Raw genomic sequence first — 23,762 nt, 5'->3', positions numbered from 1 at the left:
TCCCTCTCCCAAGCTCTATGTGCTGCTCTGGCTGGGTGCCTCACCAGGAGTGACTGTTTCCCTAAACTGCCATTCAGCCATAGGGAACACTGGGAGCCTGCAGAATATGAGGCAAAATATTCAGCAAAATATGAGTGTGATAATTAATAATTAACAATAACACAATTTACCTGATGTGACACAGAGGTAAGGAAAGTTTTCTAGGGGTTTGGATGGGGAAAAATAGGAAAAGTCCTTAAAAAATTAGAAAACTTGGAGGTTTTTGATCTGGTGCTCTGTGGGGCCGGGCAGGGCTGTCCCCGCTGTCCCATCCCTCCCTGCTGTGCCCCTGCCACCAATGGGAGTTTTCCAAAACCAGGCTTGGAGTGAGCAGCTCTGAGCACCAAACCCTGGAGCCACAGCAGAGAAGCAGCTCTGAGCACCAGGAAGGTTCCAGCTCTGTGTGGAAAAACCCTCAGCTGCCCTAAGGACAGACCAGCACAGCTGAATCCACAGGCACCGAGTGTAGAATCCATGCAGGGATGGATTTGCTGCTCCATCCAACCCCTGAAACCCCTGGTGATCCCTCCTGGAGGACTGGCACGGAGAACACGAGGTTTTCCATGGGGAACATGAGGTTTTCCAAGGGGAACACGAGGTTTTCCTTGGGGGAACATAAGGTTTTCCATGGGGAAAAACGAGGTTTTCCATGGGGAACACGAGGTTTTCCATGGGAGAACTTGAGGTTTTCCATGGGGGAACACGAGGTTTTCCTTGGGGAACACGAGGTTTTCCATAGGGGAACACGAGGTTTTCCACGGGGAACACAGGTTTTCCACGGGGAACACGAGGTTTTCCATGGGGAACACGAGGTTTTCCATGGGGAACATGAGGTTTTCCATAGGGGAACACGAGGTTTTCCATGGGGAACACGAGGGTTTCCATGGGGAACACAGGTTTTCCATGGGGAACATGAGGTTTTCCATGGGGGAACATGAGGTTTTCCATGGGGGAACCTCCTGTGGTGGCCCTGGAAGCACCTCCAGCCCTTCCAGCTCCTTTCCTGCTGAGCAGGAAGAACATTGGCTTCCAGAAATCCCAGGAACAAATTCCCAGCTTTGAAGTGGAGCACCAGGCAGCTTGACACCCCCATGCTGGTCCTGTCTATTTATTGGCTGTAACTCAGGCTTGTGACATTTCAGCAGGACCCTGTGTGGAGCCACAGCACTGGGCTCCCCTCCTGAGCAGGGCACATTCCTGGGAATCAGCCTGGGGAACCACAATGCCTGGATGAAGAGTTTTCCAGGACTGGCTGGGTTAGGACATCACCCAGAAAAGGCCACAGCTGCAGGCTGGGAGTGAAATCATTCCCATAAACCAAGCGCTTGGCTTGGAAAAAATCTGTTTACTTAAAGAGAGCCATGAGTGGAGCTTGCCAGCAATGTAGCCACATCCCAACCCTCAGCCGGAGCTGTGCCCACCTGGATTTTGGGGGTGTGGAAGTGTTTTTCCCTCTCTGGGCATTGCAATTTCTCCTTCAGCACCACTTACAGAGCTGTCTCAGCATTTGGAGATTTCCCCAGAATAAAAGAGACATTCCCAGGGGTGTGAACACCCAGCCAGAGTGGAGAGCTGCTGAACATCCTGGGAATTTCCCTTCTCCATCCTCAGGCTGGCGTTTGAAGCAGGGAGGGTCTCTGGTCCCACAGGAACTCTCTCTGCCCTGGGGGCTCCACCCCAGAGCTGTGCTGGGCCTGTGCCCTGGTGCTGCTGGAGGTGCCTTGGCTGAGGAACATCCCCCAGAGCCCCAGGGATGGATTCACGGCACAAAGGCACCTGGAGCAGGCAATGGGAGAAGCAGCAACAGGGAAACCCCTTCCAGTTCTTCAAAACTGCTGAATTTGAAGGATTAGTGGGAGCTAAAAGCAGCAGGATGGATGGGGAAGATGAGACCCAGAACTTCACCTTCCCACCCAGGTTTGAGCTGTTCCCCCGGGGTTTTTCTGATTTTTTTTTTTCCCTCCTGAAAGGCCAGCTCCCTTGTGAGAGCTGGAAGTCACAAGCAGCATCCCTGACATGAGTGCAGTCATGTGTGATGAGTCGCCTGTTTAACAAGAAGAGGCTGCTGGTTGCTACAGGGATGGCAGCCGAGGGGAGAGGATCCCTCCCTTACCCTGAGCAAACTGAAAATCCCAACAAATCTGGCCCAAACTCCCCTTTGCTGAAACTTTTTGGCACAGTTTGGTACCCTGGCTGCAGGGATGGCCAGGCAGGTCCCTGAGCATGGGACATCCTGGGGTTTGGGGACATCACAGGGCTGGGAGGGGTCTGGATGAGCGCTGGGGTTGAGTTTGGAGCTCCAGGGGTTTTGGGGTGACAGGGGCAGACCCTGCTGAGCTCCCCACCCCTCCTCAGGGCTTTTCCCTCCATTGAGGCAATCACAGCACTCCCAGGAGAGCCTGATCCCTCTGCCAGGAGCTGCTGCCCTGCTCGGAAAGGTGAGAACTGCACCGGGCTGGGGGAGCTGTGCCTGTGTCACCTTTGGGAATGCGGCCACCAGGGCACCGAGGACAAGGAAATGTCACTGTGCCCATCCCCTCCCAGCCAGTGTCACCTGAGCCATCCCCTCCCAGCCAGTGTCACTGTGACCATCCCAGCCAGTGTCACTGTGCCCATCCCCTCCCAGCCAGTGTCACCGTGACCATCCCCTCCCAGCCAGTGTCACTGTGACCATCCCAGCCAGTGTCACCGTGACCATCCCCTCCCAGCCAGTGTCACTGTGCCCATCCCAGCCAATGTCACTGTGACCATCCCCTCTCACCAGTGTCACCGTGACCATTCCAGCCAGTGTCACCGTGACCATCCCCTCCCAGCCAGTGTCACTGTGACCATCCCCTCCCAGCCAGTGTCACTGTGACCATCCCCTCCTGGCTGCGTGACTGTAGCCTTCAACCCCGTTAGGGAAATTAATCCACAAACACCAGAGGTTTATGTCCAAAAGGAGACAGAGGAGTCCTTTGACTTTATTGGAATAAAAGGAGAGGCCATGGGGCATTCCCCTGGGGTCTCTCCAATTTTTGGAGCACCCAGCCTCCTTTTTATCCCAATTTCCAGCCACATTTCCCTTCTCTCTTTCCCCATTTCTGAGGTACTTGAGAGGTTCAGACTTCCCAATACACCTGATACCAGAGATTCCCCTCTAATGTACAACCCTCCCTTTTCATTTTTAATTCTTATGGAATTTAGGGGCTTTTCTTCCCCATTGTTTCTTTCCTCTTTCAATGTCTAATTTCATTTATCAAAAAACCTGAGGTTTATTTGTAAAACCAAATGTCTTTTTCCATTCATCAATCAGGGAATCGTTCCCATTGTTTCTTTTACCTCCCAGTGCTGGTGTTATCTACCAGCAGACCCACAGCTGGTTTGGAAAGACAAATCCACCATTCCTCCATGGGGGCTTGATGGTTTTGGGCGCTCTCATGCCACGGTGGCACTGCCAGCACTGGGGAAGGCTCTGTCCCACCACCTCTGTCCTCTCCAAGCCACCACAGCCCCTCCAAACCCAGCCTGGCAAATTCCCCAGGCGTTTTGGGAGCTCCTCATGTTGGCAGCACCACGCCCATGGAGGGGGGAGCACTGGAATTCCCTCTGCTCCATGAATCCCCTCATGCTTCACGGGGTGTCTGTGCCCAAATCCGCCTCGTTGGGGGCCTGAGTTCCCCAAATCCTGCCCTGCCTTGTCCCTGAATCCCAAATCCTACCCTGCATCCCAAATCCTGCTCTGATGGGTCCCTGCATCCCAAATCCTGCCCTGCATCCCAAATCCTGCCCTGCTGGGTCCCTCAGTCCCAAATCCTGCCCTTCTGGGTCCTTGCATCCCAAATCCTGTCCTGCATCCCAAATCCTGCCTCGCCAGGTCCCTGCATCTTTAAATGCTGCCCTGATGGGTTCCAGCATCCCAAATCCTGCCCTGCCAGGTCCCTGCATCCCAAATCCTGTTCTGTTGGGTCCCTGCATCCCAAATCCTGCCCTGCTGAGTCCTTGCATCCCAAATCCTGCCCTGCATCCCCAAATCCTACCCTGGTGGGTGTTCCTGCATCCCAAATTCCCCTTGTTGAGTCTCTTTCCCTCAAATTTCCCTTGTTGAGTGCTAACCCCCCAGATTCTTTCTCATCAAGCCCCTGACCCCCAAATCCTGCCCTGATGGGTTCCTGACACCCAAATCCCGTCCTGCTGTCTGCCTGCATCCCAAGGTGCACAACCCCAGCCCCGGGGAAGGCAGAGCTTCTCCACAGCCACACAACCAAATTACCACAGCCCTGAGCTTAATGAAATCCGACTCGAAATCATCCACTTTGGGATAATCTGAGTCCAGGAGGTTCTTTCAGCGAGGGAAGCCCCTCGTTTTCCCCATCAGGCGTTTCTTGAGGCACGGCAGAGGTTTTTAAAGGGCGCAGCACCAGCGCAGCCCGGGGGGCGGCTCCGCACACGGATTCACCCCGGGACCCCGCGGGCTCACGGCTCTTTTTAGCTGCGTGCATTTCTGAGAGAACAAAACCCCATAGAGGAAAAAACATCGCGGGGATTTTGGGAGGAATAAACCGAGCCCGAGCTGCCGGCGCTGGGGAGGGATCCCCGGAGCATCCCTGAGCGCTCACAGCCCGGCCCCAGCCCTGCTCTCGGCAGGTTTAGGAAAATGTCACAGATTTCACCCCAGGGCACAGGGTGTGGCATTTCCTGACCTTGCTAAACCGGGAACGCGGAGATCAGAGCATCCTCCCGGCGCACGGCTGGGTGCTGTGGCGTTAATTAGTGCCTCGGCTCAATTAGTGCGCGGGGAAGGGGAGGGAAGGGAGGGAAGGCAGTGGGGTTGGTTTGTGGAGCACCCAGAGCAGGTGGGGCCACGCCAGAACCCCTCCAGCAGCCTGGCCCGGCCCTGGGGGCTGTTTTGGGTTCTGGAGCATCCCCAGGGCTGGAGCATCCCCGGGGCTGAGCTCCGTCCCTGTGCCCCAGCAGAGGCACCCCAAGGTGGCCCTGAGCCCCTTCCTGCCTGGCACTGCATTGGGCAAATCCAGGGGTATCTCCCCTCTAACTGCAGCATTTTCATCCTCTAAACCTTTTGAGTTTAGAGGAAAGAGCAGCATTTTCATCCTCTAAACCTCGCCAGGCGTCACAACCCGAGGGGTGGCACAGCACGATGGGGGCCTCACCTCCTCCATGCCCCAAAGCCAGGAGGGAGTGCCCAGGGAAATGCCCCCAGATCAGGGAATTTGGGGTGCCACGGGTGCCCTGGCAAGGGGCAAAACCCTGGTGGGGAGCAGGGCTGTGCCTGGGCAGGGCAATCTGCTCAGCAGGGTAAATAAAAGAGAGTTAATGCACAGCGAGAGCCGCTGGAAAATCCCTGAGCCAGCCCAGCCCAGCCCAGCCCAGCCCTCCTTCCTCTGCTCCCGGCTCTGCAGGCTCTTGGGACAGCCCAAATCCTTCTGGAGTGAAGGAAAAGGGGGAAATAAAGAGCTCAGCTTCTCCCAGCACCTGAGGCTCCCTGGAGCAGTGCTGGGGACTGCTCAGCAGCTTCCAAATGGAGCAAAACTCTGAAGGATTTCACCTCAGCTGGTCCAGCTGATGGAAAGGGAGGATTTTTGCAGGTGTGGGTTGGACCTACCCAGGTTTCACCATCCAGGGATTCCCTGGGATGCAGGGATGGAACTTCCCCCTGCCACAGGGAACGGAGCTGCTGATGGTGCAGCACTGGCTGCCAAGGGGACAGCAGAGCTCAAATCCATCAAAGATGCACAAGGACAAGAGAGAGCTCCCTAAACACCTCCCAGCAGGCTTGGAGGAACAGCAGGGTGCACATGGATGGGATGAAACCCAAAGCAAGGTGACTCCCCATCTGTGGAAGTGGCTGGGTGGGGCTTGGGGAAACCTGGGAGAGGGAAAAGTGTCCCTGTCCCTGGCACGGGGTGGAACCAGATGATCTTTAAGGTCCCTTCTGAACCATTCCACGATGATTCCCTGATGATAATGTAAACATTGATTATCTGCTGCTGTGGACTGCAACAGGTGCATCTGTGATTGGTCTCATGTGGTTGTTTGTAATTAATGGCCAATCACAGTCAGCTGGCTCAGACTGTCCCAGCCACAAACCTTTGTTATCATTCTTTCCTTTTCTATTCTTAGCTAGCCTTCTGATGAAATCCTTTCTTCTATTATTTTAGTGTAGCTTTAATATAATATATATCATAAAATAATAAATCAGCCTTCTGAAACATGGAGTCAGATCCTCATCTCTCCCCTCACCCTCAGACCCCTGTGAACACCGTCACAACTCTTTTCCCCTTTGGGAGGGATGACTCTATGGTAAGCAGTTAATGTTTCCAGGGCTTGGGGATTGACCAAGGGGGAGAATTCATGGGATGCTACACAGCAGCACACATTCAGTGGGTCAGGAGCCCCTTTTTATCCTGTTTTTTTTTGTCCCTTTGGATTGGTCTCTGTTTGGATCCTTCACTTGCATGAAGGTTTAAGGTGCTCAATTGGCCATTACAGCTCTGTCCAGGCTGGCTCATGGTGCACTTCACTGGGCAGGAAGGACATTGGCTTCCAGAAACCCTGGGGAACAAATTCCCAGCTTTGAAGTGGAGCACCAGGCAGCTCGACACCCCCACACTGGTCCTGTCTATTTATTGGCTTTAACTCCAGCTTCTTCACTGAGGCGCGTCATGGCACCTTGAGTATCATATTTCATATAACTGCCTTTTAAATCCCTTTTACAATATAACAACCAAACTAACAGCACTAACGATCCATCAACGATTTTCCAACAGTTTCTAAGCTATTTTTACCAGCCACCACACACAGAGTGCCCCCAAGCTCTTGGCTTTCCTTTCCCATTTTCCCCCTGCTCCAGAGGATGCTCCTGCAGCCGCTGTCCCCCAGCACAGCCCAGTGTCCCCTGGCTTTGTCCCTCCCTGTTCCCAGCACAAACACATCTCCTGTTCCCTGCTCCATCCCTGCCCACAGCCCAGGATCGCGTCCTGCCCTCCCCACCTTGTTTCAGAGGGTTTGAGGTTGTTGGAGATATTTTTGGAAGATAAGGCGTGTCCAGCTCTCCCGGGAATCCTCCTGTCCCCGAGTCACTGCTCTGGAGCACTCGGCTCACACTGCGGGGAAGAAGCACAGAGAAATTGGTTTTCCCAAATCCAGCAACCTCCTCCCGTGGAAACGTTAATAAAACCAAAGCTTGGCTTTTCTGCTGGGTCTGGGGTTCAAGAAATTCCATTTAAACCTGGGTTTAGGTTCAGTTTTATAACATCCATGTGAAACCAGGGGGAAAAAAGGAGTAAAATCTCCATTTTTCACTTTACTACTCCCTAGAGGTGAGTATGTATAATTATAAATAATTATATATAAAAGAAATAAATAAAATAACAAAAAAAAAAAATTCCATTTTTGCTCTGTCTGCTGGCATAATGCCCCTTCCTGATCATCACCAACCCACACTGTCCTCACCTTTCAGGGGACACCTGGCAGGGGATGAGCACCCTCAGCACCCTGGAGGCGTCAGCACTGTCCCCCCATGCCAGCAGCAGCAGGTCCCAGCTCTGCTTTGGCTCTTCTGGGCTGAAATGATGGCAGAGAATTCGGAAGGAATAAACTGGATTTTTTCCAGACTCGTGGCCTTTTGCTTGGAGAAATATTGTGACTCAAAATCTGAAAATGAGCAGTTTAACGCTCAAAAAAAAAAAAGCGAAAAGGAAAAAGAGGACCTGGGGAGGATGGCCAAGAATAACCCTGTCCCTGATCACCCCCACGTGCTGCCTCTGCAATTCCCTCAGGATTTGCTGAGGAGGAGCTGAGGGTGGGAGCAGCTTCCAAATGGAGCAAAACTCTGAAGGATTTCACCTCAGCTGGTCCAGCTGATGGAAAGGGAGGATTTTTACAGGTGTGGGTTGGACCTGCACAGGTTTCACCATCCTGGGGTTCTCTGGGATGCAGGGATGGAAACTTCCCTCCACCACAGTTCCCATGACCTGCAAGGACCCTGCTGTGCAGCTGATGCTTCCAAAATATCCAAATATTCCAATCCTTTCACATCATCCAGAAGGACAAACAGACCCAAACAGTGTGAGATTCCTGGCTGAACACATTTCCCTGCTGGCTGTGAGGGGATTTATCCCACAAAGATCCCCAAGAGAGCAACCCTGTGCTCCCAAGTGTCCCTGGACACAGCTGGGCATGCAGAGCAGCACCAACAGATGGGATTTCCCTTCCTTTGGGCCATTCCATTCCATTCCATTCCATTCCATTCCATTCCATTCCATTCCATTCCATTCCATTCCATTCCATTCCATTCCATTCCATTCCATTCCATTCCATTCCATTCCATTCCCCACAGCACTTCCCTGCCTTCTGCCTGGCAATGATTTGCTGCAGTAGCTGTGGCTGCTCCTCCGAGAAGGAAACAAAACCACTTAATTGAGTGCTAATTAGGGCACTTAATCACTCCCAAACTCAGCTCCTGCTGAACTCCACCTGCGAGCTCATGGACACACAAAGTTCAGCTGCATTTGGGCTCAGCCTCCCAAGAGCCCCAGATTCAGTTCAGCTCTTGATGGCTTGGCCCTGCTAATTCCAGGCCTTAAATCCGAGTAAATGTCTCTTTTCTGCATCAAAATTCCTCACACAACACGTTCTGCTAAAGGAGCTCACTCCATTTAAAAACCACCTGGAAAACAAAATGAATTCTGGTAGGTCTGGGATGTTCCCGACCCCAAAGAGCTCCCAAACCCCATCCTCGCCCCTCTGCCCTCTCCTCACCCTGCCTGGGACTTGGAAATCACCAGGGAAGACCCAGCTGGGACTAACTGAATGTTTTTAATTGATTTTACACGAGCTGAAGTGTTGTAACCACTGCAGTGTTTTGTATTTGTGGTTGTTATTTGTTTTTGGGAGCTTTTAAAACAACTGACAACCACTAATGCACTCATTATTAGCAACTCAAACATTTAACAGCTGCTGCTGCTGCTGCGTAATTAATTCATCCTTCCTTCTCCTGCGGGTGCAGAAACATCCCCCACACTGCAGCAGATCCAAACATCCCACGAGGGAGGGGAGGGGTTGGAAAAAACCTGAAGGATGATCCCAATCCATGGCAGGGATGGGGATGGGCTGCTCCAAATCCCACCCAGCGTGGCCTTGGGCACTGCCAGAGATCCAGGGACAGCTGTGCCAGGGCCTGCCACCCTCCCAGGGAGGAATTCCTGATTCCCAATATCTCGCCTGAAGTGCCCCAGTGTCACTTCGAGGCCATTCATTCTGCCACAAACGATGTGTAAAGATCAAAGCGTTTCCCTTTGCAGCTTTGACTGCAGGGCACAAGGACAGGACGACCCTGGCACCACCCCAGGGCCACTGCTTTGTGTCTAACCCTCCCCTTCTCCATCCCTAACCCTCCCCTTCTCCATCCCCAACCCTCCACTGCTCCATCTCCAACCCTCCCCTGCTCCATCCCCAACCCTCCCCTTCTCCATCCCCAACCCTCCCCTTCTCCATCTCCAATATTCCACTGCTCCATCTCCAACCCTCCCCTGCTCCATCCCTAACCCTCCCCTGCTCCATCCCCAACCCTCCCCTGCTCCATCTCCAACCCTCCCCTGCTCCATCTCCAACCCTCCCCTTCTCCATCCCTAGCCCTCCCCTTCTCCATCCCCAACCCTCCCCACCCTGATCTCTCCCTCCAGACACCTCATGCCCCCCGGATCCTGCAGAGATGCCCCAGCCAGGCCGGGTTTGCAGGAGCAGCAGCAGCCCCGGGGTTAATTAGTGAGAGCCAGCAGCACTTCACACGTTGGGAATTAATTACATTTCAGAGATTGTTTCCTTTTGCTAAATGCCTGACTCGTCTCAGGGGGTTTTGTCAGTCCATTTTCTTTCTTGTACCCATCAAATAGGATTTGTTTAAAGTGTCTCCTAAACTGAGCTGGCACCGGGTCTTTAAAAGCTCCTGCTGGTACCCAGAATGTGCTGAGCACCACCAGCAGGTCAGAGAGCACCTCTGGGCTGCAGAGCCTCTCCACAAATGTGGAATTTGAAGCAAAACATCATTTAATAGAGAAATAATAAGCATGGGATGGTCTCCACCCTCGCTCCAGTGGAGGTTCTGGAGAAGAGCTGCAGGGACCAATCCAGCTCCCAAATCCCAGCTCCATCCTGCCCTGGTGGCTCAAACCAGCTCAAACCACTTTGCTTTCAGCCCTTCTGGGTTTGGTTGTTTTCTCCCAATTTCCAGGGAATGCTCTTCCTGCAAGTCCAGCTCATGTTCACTGTAGTTAAAATTAGCTCAACTTATTTATTTCCTGCTGAGGTGTGACCCAGCAGGACAGGGGCCAGACAGCATTTGGGATTTACAACCTGGTTTTACAGAGCAGCTGCCATCTTCCAATCTCGCCTGCTCCCACTGCATTGTATTCCCATAAATTCCTACTCACAGGATCCCATTTTCCTGTACTAAGGTGAACTGCAGTGAACCACAACAAAATGAAAACCTGTCCTGCAATGAACCTCAACAGCTCCAAGCACAGGCTCCTGGTTTTGCCTTTAAATGTCTCTGTTCCAGATCAGTCAGAAGATATTTGCAACAAAATCTCAGGGAGCACAACAGAGGGGGAAGAGGGAGCAGAAATCTCAGGGAAGGCAGGAGCAGAGCTCCAGGGTGATGGGGGAAGGAGGAACAGAGGCCCTGGGTAACCTCTCCCTGCTGCACCAGCACAGCAGCACCAATCTCTGACACTGAATGAATTATTCACATCTCCTGCTCTGACCCATTCCTGCACAGGTTACAGGGATGCAAACACAGCAGGATCAGGATCCTCAGCCAGGCAGCAGGCTGGGAGAGGTTAAGGAGTGAAATTCAAGGAAAAACCTCTGGGTGCTGTGGGTTTGATCATAATGACCTTTATTGGAGACAGGTGGGGTCATTTATTATACAGAAGTAACATCACACCATTCTCTTCCCATTTAATTCCTTTTAGTCTCCTTATAAATCTGTAGCAAAAGTGCACTTTGAGCAGTTTTTAATCTATAGTATATATCTTTCAATATTATCTCTCAGTCAGGTATTTTATTTGTAAAAAGGTATCACCAGATATACAAAATACATGTCTAGTGTACTACATTACTTTTTGTATTTACTGTTTAGATTATTTTTAACTCAGTGCTCTCTTTTTTTTTTTTTCATTTTTTGCAAGACTCAGTGATGAGAGTCTTCTGGTGGCATCACCAGGAGAGGACTCACAGCTTGTGTGTGGAGAAGGGGAGAAGACTCTTAGCCAGGAACAATTGTCACACAACAGAACAAGATGACAAGAACATTTGCTGCTGTTGAATGTGTCTCTTAAAATGACAGTACTCTGTATAATAAAAAAGAATTAAAAAACCCAATGTCCATATTTTATCTTCTGGAAGAGATGTGCCAGGAGAATGGAAGCTGCACCCAGCTGGAATACAATGGCAAAGGTTCATTTGCATTTTGAAGGCAGGAGTTAATTGCTAAACATCACCTTTGTGGTCATGAGAGGAAGGAACAGACACAGGCAGCACGAGGAGCTGGGAGATGCTGCTTTCCTGAGGACAGTGTTTTGGTAAAATATCAAATATCCTGCACAAGCCACAGAATTGCATAAGTTAAAGATCCTCAAGAACAACAAGCACTGGGGACAGATGAGGGGCTGTGACAGCCACACTGAGGACACACAGCTCAGGGACCCAGCAGGACACATTCCCACTGGGAGGCTGGAGCCAGCTGTGACAGGCCTTGGCACAGCAACAGCACTTCTCCAAAGGAAACTTGCACAAGATTTTCTGAGATTTCTCACCAACTTCTTTAGTATTTTCCTCCTAGTTATCCTTGAGATTAGAATATACACACATAACAGATAATTGCTTCATTTCAGTCTTCAACAGACCAACCATCTCCCCTGGGAAGCAAGGCCTAGAGAGGTAAAACAATCAGAAGCATTTTAGGGGGGTTGTGATTCCCAGATGGAGACAGACATCACCAGCAATGGCTCAACACTGACCAGGTAATGTCTGCTGGGTTGGTTGGTTTTCCTTCCCACTGTTCATCACCCTGAAGACTCAGAACTCCTGGATTAGTTCCCTAAACACCTTCCCTTGGCCAACCCTTCCCAACTGGTGCTGTTTCTGTGGATTAGCATAGATTGAAAATGCAACTTGCATCAGTCTGCTTGGAATTGAGTGAAATGTGGAACAGATCCTGCTTCAGAATGAGGGCACTTTTGGTTTATGCAACAGCTCCAAGAAAGGCTGGAATTCCCAACCTTTCTACAGCAGAGATGGTCTTTGACAGCTCAGGGCTGCTCTGCTCCCCTGGAACCTGCAGCAACTGGAGGCAAAACTGCTGCCTGCAAAGGAAACTGCACAGCAGGAGAGGCTGGCTGTGGAGACACCTCTCTGCCTTCTGCAGGAGAAACAGAACAGCACAAAGAAGAGTACAAAAAGAAGCAGTGCTGTTAGTGTTCTCTAAACCCAAGAGAATGCACAATGGAGAGGTTTACAATGCTGCAGAGAGAAGGGTTTGTCTGCTTTTTCTTTATAAAAATTACAGACTTGACATTTCCAATATGTCTTAGCTTTGTACTGCTTCTCAAGTCTGAGTCACCAAAAATATCCAGCAAGCAGCTGCTGCTCATATCCTAAAATACGCCTTCAGCTGACACTGAATATTGAAATCATTCTGCTAAAATACAGAAAAACGATGGCAGAAACCAAGGTATAGCCTCAGGCCAACTTCAAATGGTAAAAATCCTACAATGCTACTTTGAAATCTCTTCTTGAGTTCATGAACAAATAAGCAGCCGGGTTTCAAGTAGAGGTAACACAGATTTTGGAAGATAGCACGTAAAAGAAAAAACCCAAAAAAAGCCCAGAAAGAAAACTGGAACAAAAGCTCTTCCTGTTAGGGCAGTTCAGCACTAATCCTCCAAAGGGGGAGGAGGGAGCTCTGCCCTCCCCTGGGTCTGTCCTGGTCCTACAGCACCACGAGGAGCTGCTCTGCTGGCACACACAGCGTCCACCTGGACATAGCTTGATCCCTTGTTCCTTGTGTCCATCCTTTGTGTCTCCTGTCAGTCCCTGGACTGGTAGAAGAGGATATATCCAGACTCAGAGTTTTTGGAAATGTCTGATGTTAACCCATAGAATTCTTCAATGGCCTGGGCGTCAATTTTCTGAAAATGAATGGAAGTTTTAATTAGTTTCAATCATATCACCACCCTAAAAGCCTCTTCCCAGATAAACCATTATTCCCAGCTCTTGGGAAAACCAAGCAGTGCTGACATGGTGACACTCCAACATCATTCAATCCAACAAAACATTTTTTTCCCACTTAATAACTTACTGACTACTGAAAAAAACAGGAAATGAGGATGAAATAATAAACTTTTCAGAAGGGGTGCAGTCCTAAACTGGACTACAAAAAAGTGATCCATGAAAATGGATCCTTAAAGGACTACATGACATTTTTATGCTTGCTTTTCTCATGCTGGTGGTACCTTGCCTGAGTATTTTCATAATTAAATTATTCTATAATTTTAAAAAAAGTCAGTAATCAGGTAAGAAGGTTTTTGTACAGATGTACAGATTGAAAATTCAGCTAAAATAAGTCCAGATTTCTACGTTACTGTGACCCCTTTAAGGAGAAAAGTCCTGCAAGTGCTTCATGAGCTCTGTGGGTCTCATCTAATTATGATTTTTGGTCATAAAAGAGCTTTCCTACCAAGCAAAGCCTGGAGTATTATCACAAGGTTTGTGTCTTAAGAAAAATTATGATTTGCTGTACTAATAGAATTAAAATCTGCTTGTATTTCAAGTTGGGATTATGTGCAGAAAAGCTGCTTTGCTCTCCTACTCCAAGCAGCAACTGGAGGGAATTTTAAAGGGTTTTTAAAGATGTGGTTCAGGTCCTGAGCACAAATGGCTTGCCATCAGTGAGCATAAATAAATAATAAAACTTTCCAAGGCACCTGTGCTGCTCAGCACTCCACTGGGATGGAGTTTTTTTATCCCTTTAGGACTCTGGATGCACAGAAATGAGAGGCTGAGGAGGAGATGAGCCTCAAGTTTCCTTTTATTCCCAAGGAATAAAGCTGAGGAAGTAAAAAAATGTTGCAAACACAAGAAGCTCTGGGTTGAACACCTGCCCTGCTCAGGATTACACCTTAAAAGAAAAGAAAATAAATAATAAAAAAAAAAAGAAAGCTGCAGAAGCCACTTGGAGAAGGTGAGATCTCTGCTCCCTGAGCAGATTTTGGCATCACCACGAGCTCAGCAGCACTGCCAAACAGCACTGAGCTGGGAGCAGCCTTTTCCCAGCACAAAAAAAGCAGATTGGAGTTTTCAGAGGATGCATCAACTGCAGAAATTCTCTCTTGAAGGGCCTTGTTAAACACATTTTCTTAAAAAATCAGATGGGAAATAAACCCCCCAAACAGATTTTGTCTTTTCTCCATTCAAGGAGTGAGGGGAAGCTGAAATCCCCTGCTGAGGCTGCTGCATTTTCACACCATTTATTAACAGAACGTTACTACAGGCTGTTAGAGGCACATTTTAACAGAAATCTAGTGAAAGAACACTCCTCTGCTCCTGCAGTATATTTAGCAGACAAGTCAAACATGTTTTATTTTAAGTGCCAGCTCACTTGCCATGCAATCAAGCCTATTTCCACTACTCATCCTGAATGCAACTCAAACATTTGATCCATATTAATTCATGCCTCAGATATTTTTAGTTTCAGCACAGCAAAACTGACTTCCTCCTTTAATTTCACTATGCACAAAAAACAGAGTGGAGCTGAAAGGGGATGATATAGATTCTATTCTTCCCTTTCTTACTGACCAGATATAGTTTAACCCAGTTGTAACTGCAGAGTAACTACCAGTGGATCCTGTTACTCTAAAGCTACAATTCTTAGGATTCTGCAACCTCACCTGGCATTAAAAATGTTTGTTATGAACTGAGATTTGCTCATTTCCAGACATCTATTCTGGTTCTTTAAACCAAATGCAGCCCAGCATTCAAATTCCTGAGGGATTTTTTAAGCAGAGCCATTCTGTGCCTGCCCTCAGTGTGGATTGCTCCAAGGATGGAGTTTCCAGGTAAATTCTGGCACTGGCTGCTCTGTGACAAATGTCAAACTCCAATCAGCCCCAGATCATTGGCTCAGCTTTCTCTGCCCATTTTTGGCTCAGGATCCCCCTTGGACTGAGCTGTCCCCTGGATTTGCTGTTTCCCCCATATGCTGCAGGATGTTTGGGGATCATCAATCTCCAATTTAATTGAGAGTTGGCCCTCCCATGAAATCCTAACAGACAAATAAATCTGCCTTCCCCACTGCTGACATTTAGTGGGTAATGAGGACAAACTCCTTCCTGTTTGCAGTTTGGAGCTGTTCACTCACATCACTTGCCAAAAATGCAAGAAAGCTTTTTGCATTTCAGGGGAAAAAAAGCTTTTCCTGGGTTTTCAGCTGCAATATTTGTGAACAAGAGCTTTGCACTCACCTTTTCAAACCTGTTTTGTTAGGTGGCCACACCTAGAATTTAAAACCCCCAAAGAGCTTTTTTTTTACAGCATTTAAAAAAATTCTATAAAAGATGAACTTGAAAAGCAAAAGCAAGCCAGAATTAAAGATAGAAAAGCAACATAAAGGAAAAAAAGTGGGTTTTTTTCCCAGAAGAGAAGAACTACATGACAGCTCCTTGGATTTACTGCCCAATAACAGACAGCACATATAAAAGCCATTTTTGGCACATCTATGAAAATGTCAACAGTGCTTGCAGATAAACAGAAATTTGGTTTTGCACTAAAAGTGAAGATTCAACATAGAAGTGACTGACAGAAAACAAATACAGACTAAGAGGATGGTTATTTTACACCTTTTAAAATGTGAAGTTCATCTCCTGGATGGAAAATGCAAATAACACTTGCATTTTAAAATATTGGGGCGAACACTATTTCCAAATTAGGTGACAAAATTCTGTACTTGGAAAATGTTTCTATTTCTAGGACAGAAACAGAGGAAAATTACCCCAAAAATATAAAAAATAGGAAAAAGGGAACTGCTCACAGCCACACACACTGAGGAGTCACCCCTGATGCTCAAAGCCATGCAAAGATCAAAAACAATTAAAAATGGGGAATGTCCTACATTTTTATTTCAACACAAGCATGGATGTTGCTATTTAGACACTTAATCAGGCCTTGACCATGGCATCTCCAAGACAAACAAAGCATTTTCATCTTTACAAAAAGCAGCTCTGCTGTGGCATTTGTTCTATGTTGTTTGATATTTGCTTAATAATTAGGTGAAATCCATGGATGTATAAATATTGTGGATATCAGCCTTTACAGATATGTTGGCAGAAAAGGAAAAATTTGCTTGAGCTGTTTCAACATCATCACTAAAAATATTTTGCTATTACAATTTGTGGCTGAAAAGTGACTCAAAAAAAAGCGAGAGGCTCTTAAGTGCAGCAAGGAAATGCAAGTTAGCAATGGAGAGGAGCCTAGAAATGGGCTGCAATGAGAGTTTTGGGGTGTTTTGTTGTTCTTTTGTTACCCACCTCTACAATGTCATCATCAAAGAGCAGCCAGAAGCCGTGGCTCTTCACAATGGTGATGTAGTGCCCACGGTTGGGGCCACTGCAGGAAAAGGAATTGCAAATTTATCAACCAGGAGCCACTGCCCTCCCCAAAACCACCTCTGCTCTCCCAGCTCCACTGCCCAGCTTTCCTCTGGGCAAGTTTTTGATTTTTTGCCAAATTGCTCCAATTAAAATGTTCAAAACACACGATGCTGTAAATATTTCATATCCTCATTCATAGATTTTAAAAAGCAAATTAAAAATATTTCAATCTCTGTTGTGTTGCATTCAGCACTGCTGAGTATTTTCACTTAAAATTGAAGTTTTGAATTAAATCAGCTCTGAAATATTTTATTTCACAGCAGGAATTCCTTTAGTTCTCAGTGTGGTTTAACCTGACTTCTGGGAGAGCTCTTCCCACTTTTCTGGTGGAAGTTTCCAATTCACAGAATGGAATTCCTTTGTTTAGGGCAACTAAATAAAACTAAATTTAAACTTAAATTTAAACCTAATTTAAATTTAAACTGAAGTAAAACCCTATGTGCAAAGTATTTCAAACAAGTTCTGAGAACTCAAAATATTCACAAAATCTCATTTTTCTCAAGCCTTTGGTAAATTCCTGGTAAGAACTGAGAGCAGGTGAGTTACAGGAATCCTAAAAGCCCCATATAGGATAAAAGGTTTGAGGAAAGAAAGGAAAACCATTTAATAATCTGAATTATTAATCACCATTATCCAAACATGTAAGTGTAGATAAATAAAAACTACACAAGAAAATGCATTGCATGAGATCCTAAAATAATAAAAATTATATATAACTATAACTGCACAACAAAAACCTTCTAGAATTATATGAAGTTTATTTATAATAAATTTATGCATTATTAGCATTTTTCTCCTCACAAAGATATTTCAAAGCATTTATGTGCTGTAATAACTGGTTATTTTAAAACTCACACTTCCTGAAGGCAGTTAGAAATATTTTTTCCCTTCCATGAGGGCTTTTTCTCCTAAAATGCTTAGAAGTCTTTTCCTCTTTGCTTTTAAAACCAGAACTGAAGCTGCTAAAACTAAAATTTAATTAAGAAAATAAGGATATTTTAGAAACCCAGCAGTGCACAATTTATTCCACATGATGGCACCAGCTTCTAAAGAAACATCAAGGGTTTGGGCAGCAGCAAGATGAAAAATATAATTTAATTCTATTCCAGTAGGTGTTTTTCCAAGATTTCTTTTTGTTCCATTTAGATTTCCTGGAAAGCCGAGTTAGGGGTGGGGGTTTTGTTGTTTTGGGTTTTTTTAATGATTGTTCTTTGCTACAGCTCAAAGAAAGAACTTGTCTGATGTGCCACTGTGCTGATGACACAAAATGACAAATCTGAACCTGTAAAGTAAAATTTAAAATAGTAAAATGTTGGAACTCTGGATGCTGAGAATTTTAACTTTTCTGTGCTGAAAGGCACAGAGCCACAAGAGAACACTGCATTGACCTGAGACTGTGGGGAAAACTTCCAAAATTGATTGATAGCACTGGGACTGTGGGTGTGGAGTTGGTTAGAAGTGTGTAATGTCACAGGGTGGAAAACTCAGAGTTTGGGATTTTAGAATATAGAAATAAATATGAAGCAAAATGGAGGTTTTAGGGTGGAGGCAGGTTGTTCTTCTTTACCTTCTTCTTCCTACTTCATGGGTTTGGGTGATGTTTTGTAATTGGACAGAAAAGTCTGCATTGCTGACTTACAGGGACCAGTTATTGGGTTAAAAGGGAAAATAAATTAGGTGTTCTTTCTAAATTGGATAGTTTAGTATTAAATGACCTTGTAACAAGAGACAGTTAGCTATTTTGTGCCTACTAATGAAAAGCTGCAGAACTCATGATTGTGAGGCTGTTTTACTGATAAGAAATAATAAACACGTCTGAACATGAACTACCTCCTCAAGTGCCTTCAATCCAAACTCAGAGAAAGTGACAGTAAAAGATGCAACATAAAATTTAAAATAGCAAAAAACCTAGTAAAAACACAGACATTTTTTAAAGAACCAAAATACTACCAGCCAACCATCTCCTGCATTACCAAGCAGTGTTATAAAGCAGCAGAGGGATGAGAGATTCCCTCAGAATTGCAGGGCAAGGCAGGGGATGTGCAGAGGTACCTGCCACAGTGCACCACCACGGCCACCAGGTCGTACATCCTGTCAGGGTTGGTGGCATCCCCCGAGGTGTTGAAGAGCCTCAGCTCCAGGGGGAACACCACCCTGTAGGACAGCTTGGTGTAGCGGTGCAGCTGGTCCATGTACTTGAACCTCTTCAAGTGCAGAGCCAGGATCATGGGCAGCTTCTTCACCCTCATTCTGGAGCACAGAAATGTGGGAAATAAAGGGTAAGGGTTAGCAAATCACTCCAGACAAAGATTTGTTCAAGAATATCTTCCTTATGAGGAAGCGCCATAAAACGAATCTCATATAATCCAAAATATTGATAGTATAAAAAAATCTTTTTTTTCTCTCTTAGTGAGAACAGGCAACATTTATTCCAAATTATTAACAGCACAACTGACATCTGAATGCAAAACAACTGCAGGAAAACCTCAACTTTTCACCCATCAGTGGGAAGAAAGAGCTGGAATAAATCTGTGTTGCTGCTCTGGCTGTGACCAAGTCTGAGGGGAGAAATAAGATTTTTTGTACCCAGTGCTCCCAGACGAAGCAGATGGGATGTTTTCCAGTAGCTTTAAGCTGATTAATGCTAACTGGGGAAAATGTGGATGTCTGGAAAGAGCAGATAGAAACTCTTCAGGGAGAAACACAGAATGAATCTCCTCATGACGAGGCTGCCATGAAGTTACTCGGTCTCTTCACTTCTTCACCAAACACAGACCTAGACAACCTCACCTTTTCTTTGCCTGAATTCACCAGAATTTGCCCAGAAATGTAAAGAGAACATCTCCCTCAGGCTGAATGTTTGGCCCTTACCTCTTCTGTGCCTCCTGTTTGCTTCGGCACTGCTCACAATAGTATTTGTATTCACTGCATAGAGTTTCAGTGTTACTAAATCCCCTGTGGAAATCAGAGAGTGGCATAAGCAGGGATATTCCAGAGCATCCAGGCTGAAAATGCTGAAAAAAACCCCAAACAACACACAGAGGATGAAGCTCCTTTCATTCATGGTGCTCCCAGAGAAATTTGATGTGTATTTGTCTCATTCCTGGGATGCAGCATCAATGTTCAGCTGGAAAAATCTGGAATTTGCACTATTAACTGCCCATTTTCTGGCTAGGAAAGGTAATAAACAGCAAGAAGGTGACTGAGTTTTGTTTCCATCAGTAGCCATTCCATGTTTTCTTTAGTGGCAGAAATTAAATGTTCACATCTCCAGTCATTAAGTAGCAAAGTCTGGATGATCCTTCAGCTCCCAGCAATTAGAGATCCATTATCAGCTATTAAATAGCCAGATGCTGGATGCTAATTAAATATCCAAGCAGCTGATAAGCCTTGGATCCAGCAGACAAACACATGGAGCAAATGTCTACCAGGAAAAACCAAGCTGACCCTTAACATCAGGGCCAGGCACTGAAATTCAATAAGAATATGAAAATAATCAAGAATTTATTGTGAAAACAAACAGTGCATGTTTATTTTTGATAAAGCCTGGCTGTGTGATGTAACAAATTCAAATCTCCATAAAAGAAAGTAAAAAATCAATCTTATCTGCCACTAGTATTTATTAACTACTAAAACCTTCCAAAACTCACAATATTTTACCTCATGTCAAAGCCTACAGAGAATAACTAATCCAGGCTCTTTCCTTCTGACCAGGGCAGGTATTTTTTCCATTCCCAAAGAATTCTGTTTACCTTAGACAATGTGTAATTGATGTATTTTGTTCCACATCAACCGAGAGGTCCAGAAAGTCTTCATCTTTGCTACTAACCTTGAAAGAAAATAATAGATATTTGGTAACAATTTAGAGCTGGCAGATTTCTTTTATCCAATGCTGGAGTGGTGCAATGTGATTAAAAATAAATGTACACGCACACAAAGAGGCCTTTTCTTGAGGTAAACTACAAGTGATTAAATAGTCTGATGTGGTGTTAAAATCTGAAGAGGAGCATTAAAAAAAGCAACAAAACAAAGCCAAAAACCCATGGAAAAAAGCACAAAAACCCAAATACTTCCTCATGAAACATCTCTTCCCCCTTGAGACTTGAAGGCATTTCTGATTATTTCACTGGCAGAGCCAGGTTTAACCACCCAGAGCTCTCACTGGAGAGGTTTTAACCACATTCCATTTTCTCTGCAGCCTGCTGCAGCTTTCTGCTGCATTTCAGGGTGTAACAGTCAATACTCAGAGGCAAGACAGAAACAGGCAGATGGCTCCTCAATTAAATGGGTTAGCAGGGAGGAAAACCATCCTTCCATTTGTGGAACAGTCACATTTCATTGCAAAAACCTTGAGACAGAATCCTATTAATGTCATTTTTAGAGCTTCTCCTCATCACATAGCCATAACTTTAGATTTTAAATGCCAAGAGCAGTCTTTTCTGTTGTAATCACTTCTTGGGTTTTTTATTTCTCTCCCCATCTGGGTTTTCTTTTTTTTTTTTTAGCACTATTAAATCAGAGCATATGACAAACTACAAATCTCTGGTCTGAAGGTGCTGTGGTTCTAATTCTAGACTTCATGCCACTTTTTTTGTTCTCAAACAGAGTGGCCAAGGACCAGCACCAAGCACAGAATTCCAGTTCAAGCAACTCAGTTCATGCCAGAGTTAAATTAAGAGCAACTCTCATGTAGGAACACAATATAAACTCTCAGCCACTGACACAGGGAATAACATGGAGACAAAAAGGCAGCTTGGGCCAGCCAAGTGCAGCTGCCTCAATGGAAACAGGGAGGAGAAACAGGGAAAACACTGGGCTTTTTCTGGGCAACATACCTTAATGAGCACTGGTTTGAACATAGAGTCCTAAAATAGGCTATGCTCCATATTTTAATAGAGACAGTGCAATTTCATCTAGCCTAATGAATGAAAAAGGGTGCTCAGTGTTAGGGAAACCAATCCAGGAGCTGGGAGAAAGCTAAGGAGGAGTGGTTTGGTGGTGCACGTACAGCCTCACAGTTAAGACATCTGGTTTCATTGGTTAGTGTTCCTTGGAAGATTTCATGGACCCACGTCAGATCAGCCTTGTCTCCTTCTTCACTCTCAATGCTGCCATTCTGGAGCTTCCCATTCTGCTTCTCCTGCTTCTTCTCCTCTTGCAGCAAGTCAGCAATAGTGTTCAGTAGGTAGTTCAGGAATTCGTGTGCATCCTGCTGCATGTAATTATCAAATAATTCTGGAAAGAGAGACAGGAGGAGAGTGAACAACTACTGACACTTCCTACACCAGGTCACTGTGGTTTTTTCCCTTCCCTCCTCTCCCCTGTTACACAGCTCTGGTGAGTTTGGGGAGAATTGCACTTTGTTGTTCCCTCAATGATTATCTTCAGGTTGCAAGAAACAAACAGCTGAAAAATATCACTAAGAAAACTTAGCTTGGCCATTTCTTAGAACTGAAGAAACCATGATTGATTTGGGGCTTTTTGTAGTTTTTTCCTTCTTTTCTTTGGAAAGGGAGAGGAATAAAGAAATTCAGATGTGTTGCCTTGGGCCACTGATTCATTAAGTCCAGCACCAAGGGGCAAAAATCCCCTACTGGAAGTTTGTTATCTTTTCAAGTTCAAGTAGAGAGGAGAAATCAAATGTCAAAAAATCAAATGAGCCAGAAATGTCCTCACCAAACAGCCCTGAGAAATTACCACCAGTTCTGATCCTAAGGAATTCATCCTGCCACAAATGCAAGGGAACAGGCTGTGAGTGGCTCGGTGTTGCATACATCTTTTATAAAGATTTTTTCTGAAGATTTTTCCTCCTGAGAAGCTGAGAGGCCTCAGGAACAAAATGTAAACAATGGTTATCTGCTGCTGTGGAATGCAACAGGTGCATCTATGATTGGTGTCATAGAGTTGTTTGTAATTAATGGTCAATCACAGTCAGCTGGCTTAAACTCTGTCCGAGACAGAAGCTTTTGTTATCATTCCTTTCCTTTCTATTCTTAGCTAACCTTCTGATGAAACCTTTTCTTCTATTCTTTTAGTATAGTTTTAATGTAATATGTATTATAAAATAATAAATCAAGCCTCTGAAACATGGAGTCAGATCCTCATCTCTTCCCTCATCCAAGAACCCCTGTGAACACCATCACAGCTGGGTCTCCTGTGAGAGTTCATGAGAGCAATGACCTGCAGTGTGCTTTGTTCCTCTAGGGAGCACCATGCCAGGGTGGAATATCTGGACATGTGCAAGTCCAGAAACACAGACACTGAGACAGGACAAGCACACAGGTGGTGAACTTCACACCACAAAAATCTCCAAGAAACCTGTTCAAACTTGACAATTTTTACTCAAAAAAAACCTCCCTGAATTTAACATTTTACATCCTTAAAAACACATTTAAAAACCATTTCCTCATTTACCATTTTCCTTCCTCAAGCGGGAAATAAATTTCTTGGGTGGGATGACTCCCACCTTCTTCTTTTGTGTGGCAATACTGTTGAAGAGATCAGAGAGGCAGGTCAGGAGGCTTTCCTTCTTTCGAGGCTGCACCTTGTAGGCCAAAACCTTTTCCCGAAAGGGCCGACAGAAATACAGGGCCTGCAAGACGGAGTTGCAGTAGCACGTATTGCCGAACTGGTCAGAAACAGAACACAGGGAGAACAAAGCCTTTGCATTAGGGCTGCCAAAAAGGAATCACAGGAAGAGTTCATCAAGAATGTCACACAGTGAAACTGGAGGAGTCACCTGGCAGAGATCATTTATTGGGGAAACACTGGGTGGGATGGGGGGAATGCTGGGTGGGATGGGGGGGAAGAAACACTGCTTGGAATGGGGGAAATACTGCTTGTGGGATGGGGGAAACACTGGGGGGAACACTGGTTGGGAATGGGGGGAAACACTGGTTGGAATGGGGGGAAACGCTGGTTAGGAATGGGGGGAAACGCTGGTTAGGAATGGGGGGAAACGCTGGTTAGGAATGGGGGGAAACACTGGTTAGGAATGGGGGGAAATGTCGCAGACAT

General features: G+C 46.2%; 1 protein-coding gene across 1 annotated transcript in view; it reads right to left on the bottom strand.

The window, feature by feature from the left end:
- Positions 1–10,919: 10,919 nt before the first annotated feature.
- Positions 10,920–23,762, bottom strand: part of LOC134425584 (ubiquitin carboxyl-terminal hydrolase 12-like) — a 31,805-nt gene continuing 18,962 nt past the window's right edge. Inside the window, exons 3-9 of the mRNA XM_063170314.1 lie at positions 23,160–23,373; positions 21,754–21,980; positions 20,498–20,574; positions 19,617–19,700; positions 18,798–18,995; positions 16,623–16,701; positions 10,920–13,229 (exon numbers count right to left, since the gene is read on the bottom strand). Of these exons, the coding sequence (XP_063026384.1) occupies positions 13,128–13,229; positions 16,623–16,701; positions 18,798–18,995; positions 19,617–19,700; positions 20,498–20,574; positions 21,754–21,980; positions 23,160–23,373 (981 nt within the window). The 3' untranslated portion in view covers positions 10,920–13,127. The remainder of the gene's footprint in view (positions 13,230–16,622; positions 16,702–18,797; positions 18,996–19,616; positions 19,701–20,497; positions 20,575–21,753; positions 21,981–23,159; positions 23,374–23,762) is intronic.

Source organism: Melospiza melodia, chromosome 16, assembly GCF_035770615.1.
Source record: "Melospiza melodia melodia isolate bMelMel2 chromosome 16, bMelMel2.pri, whole genome shotgun sequence".
NCBI classification, from domain to species: Eukaryota; Metazoa; Chordata; class Aves; order Passeriformes; family Passerellidae; genus Melospiza; species Melospiza melodia.
The sequence above is the reverse complement of the archived record's forward strand: the minus strand, read 5'-3'. Positions and strand labels throughout refer to the sequence as shown.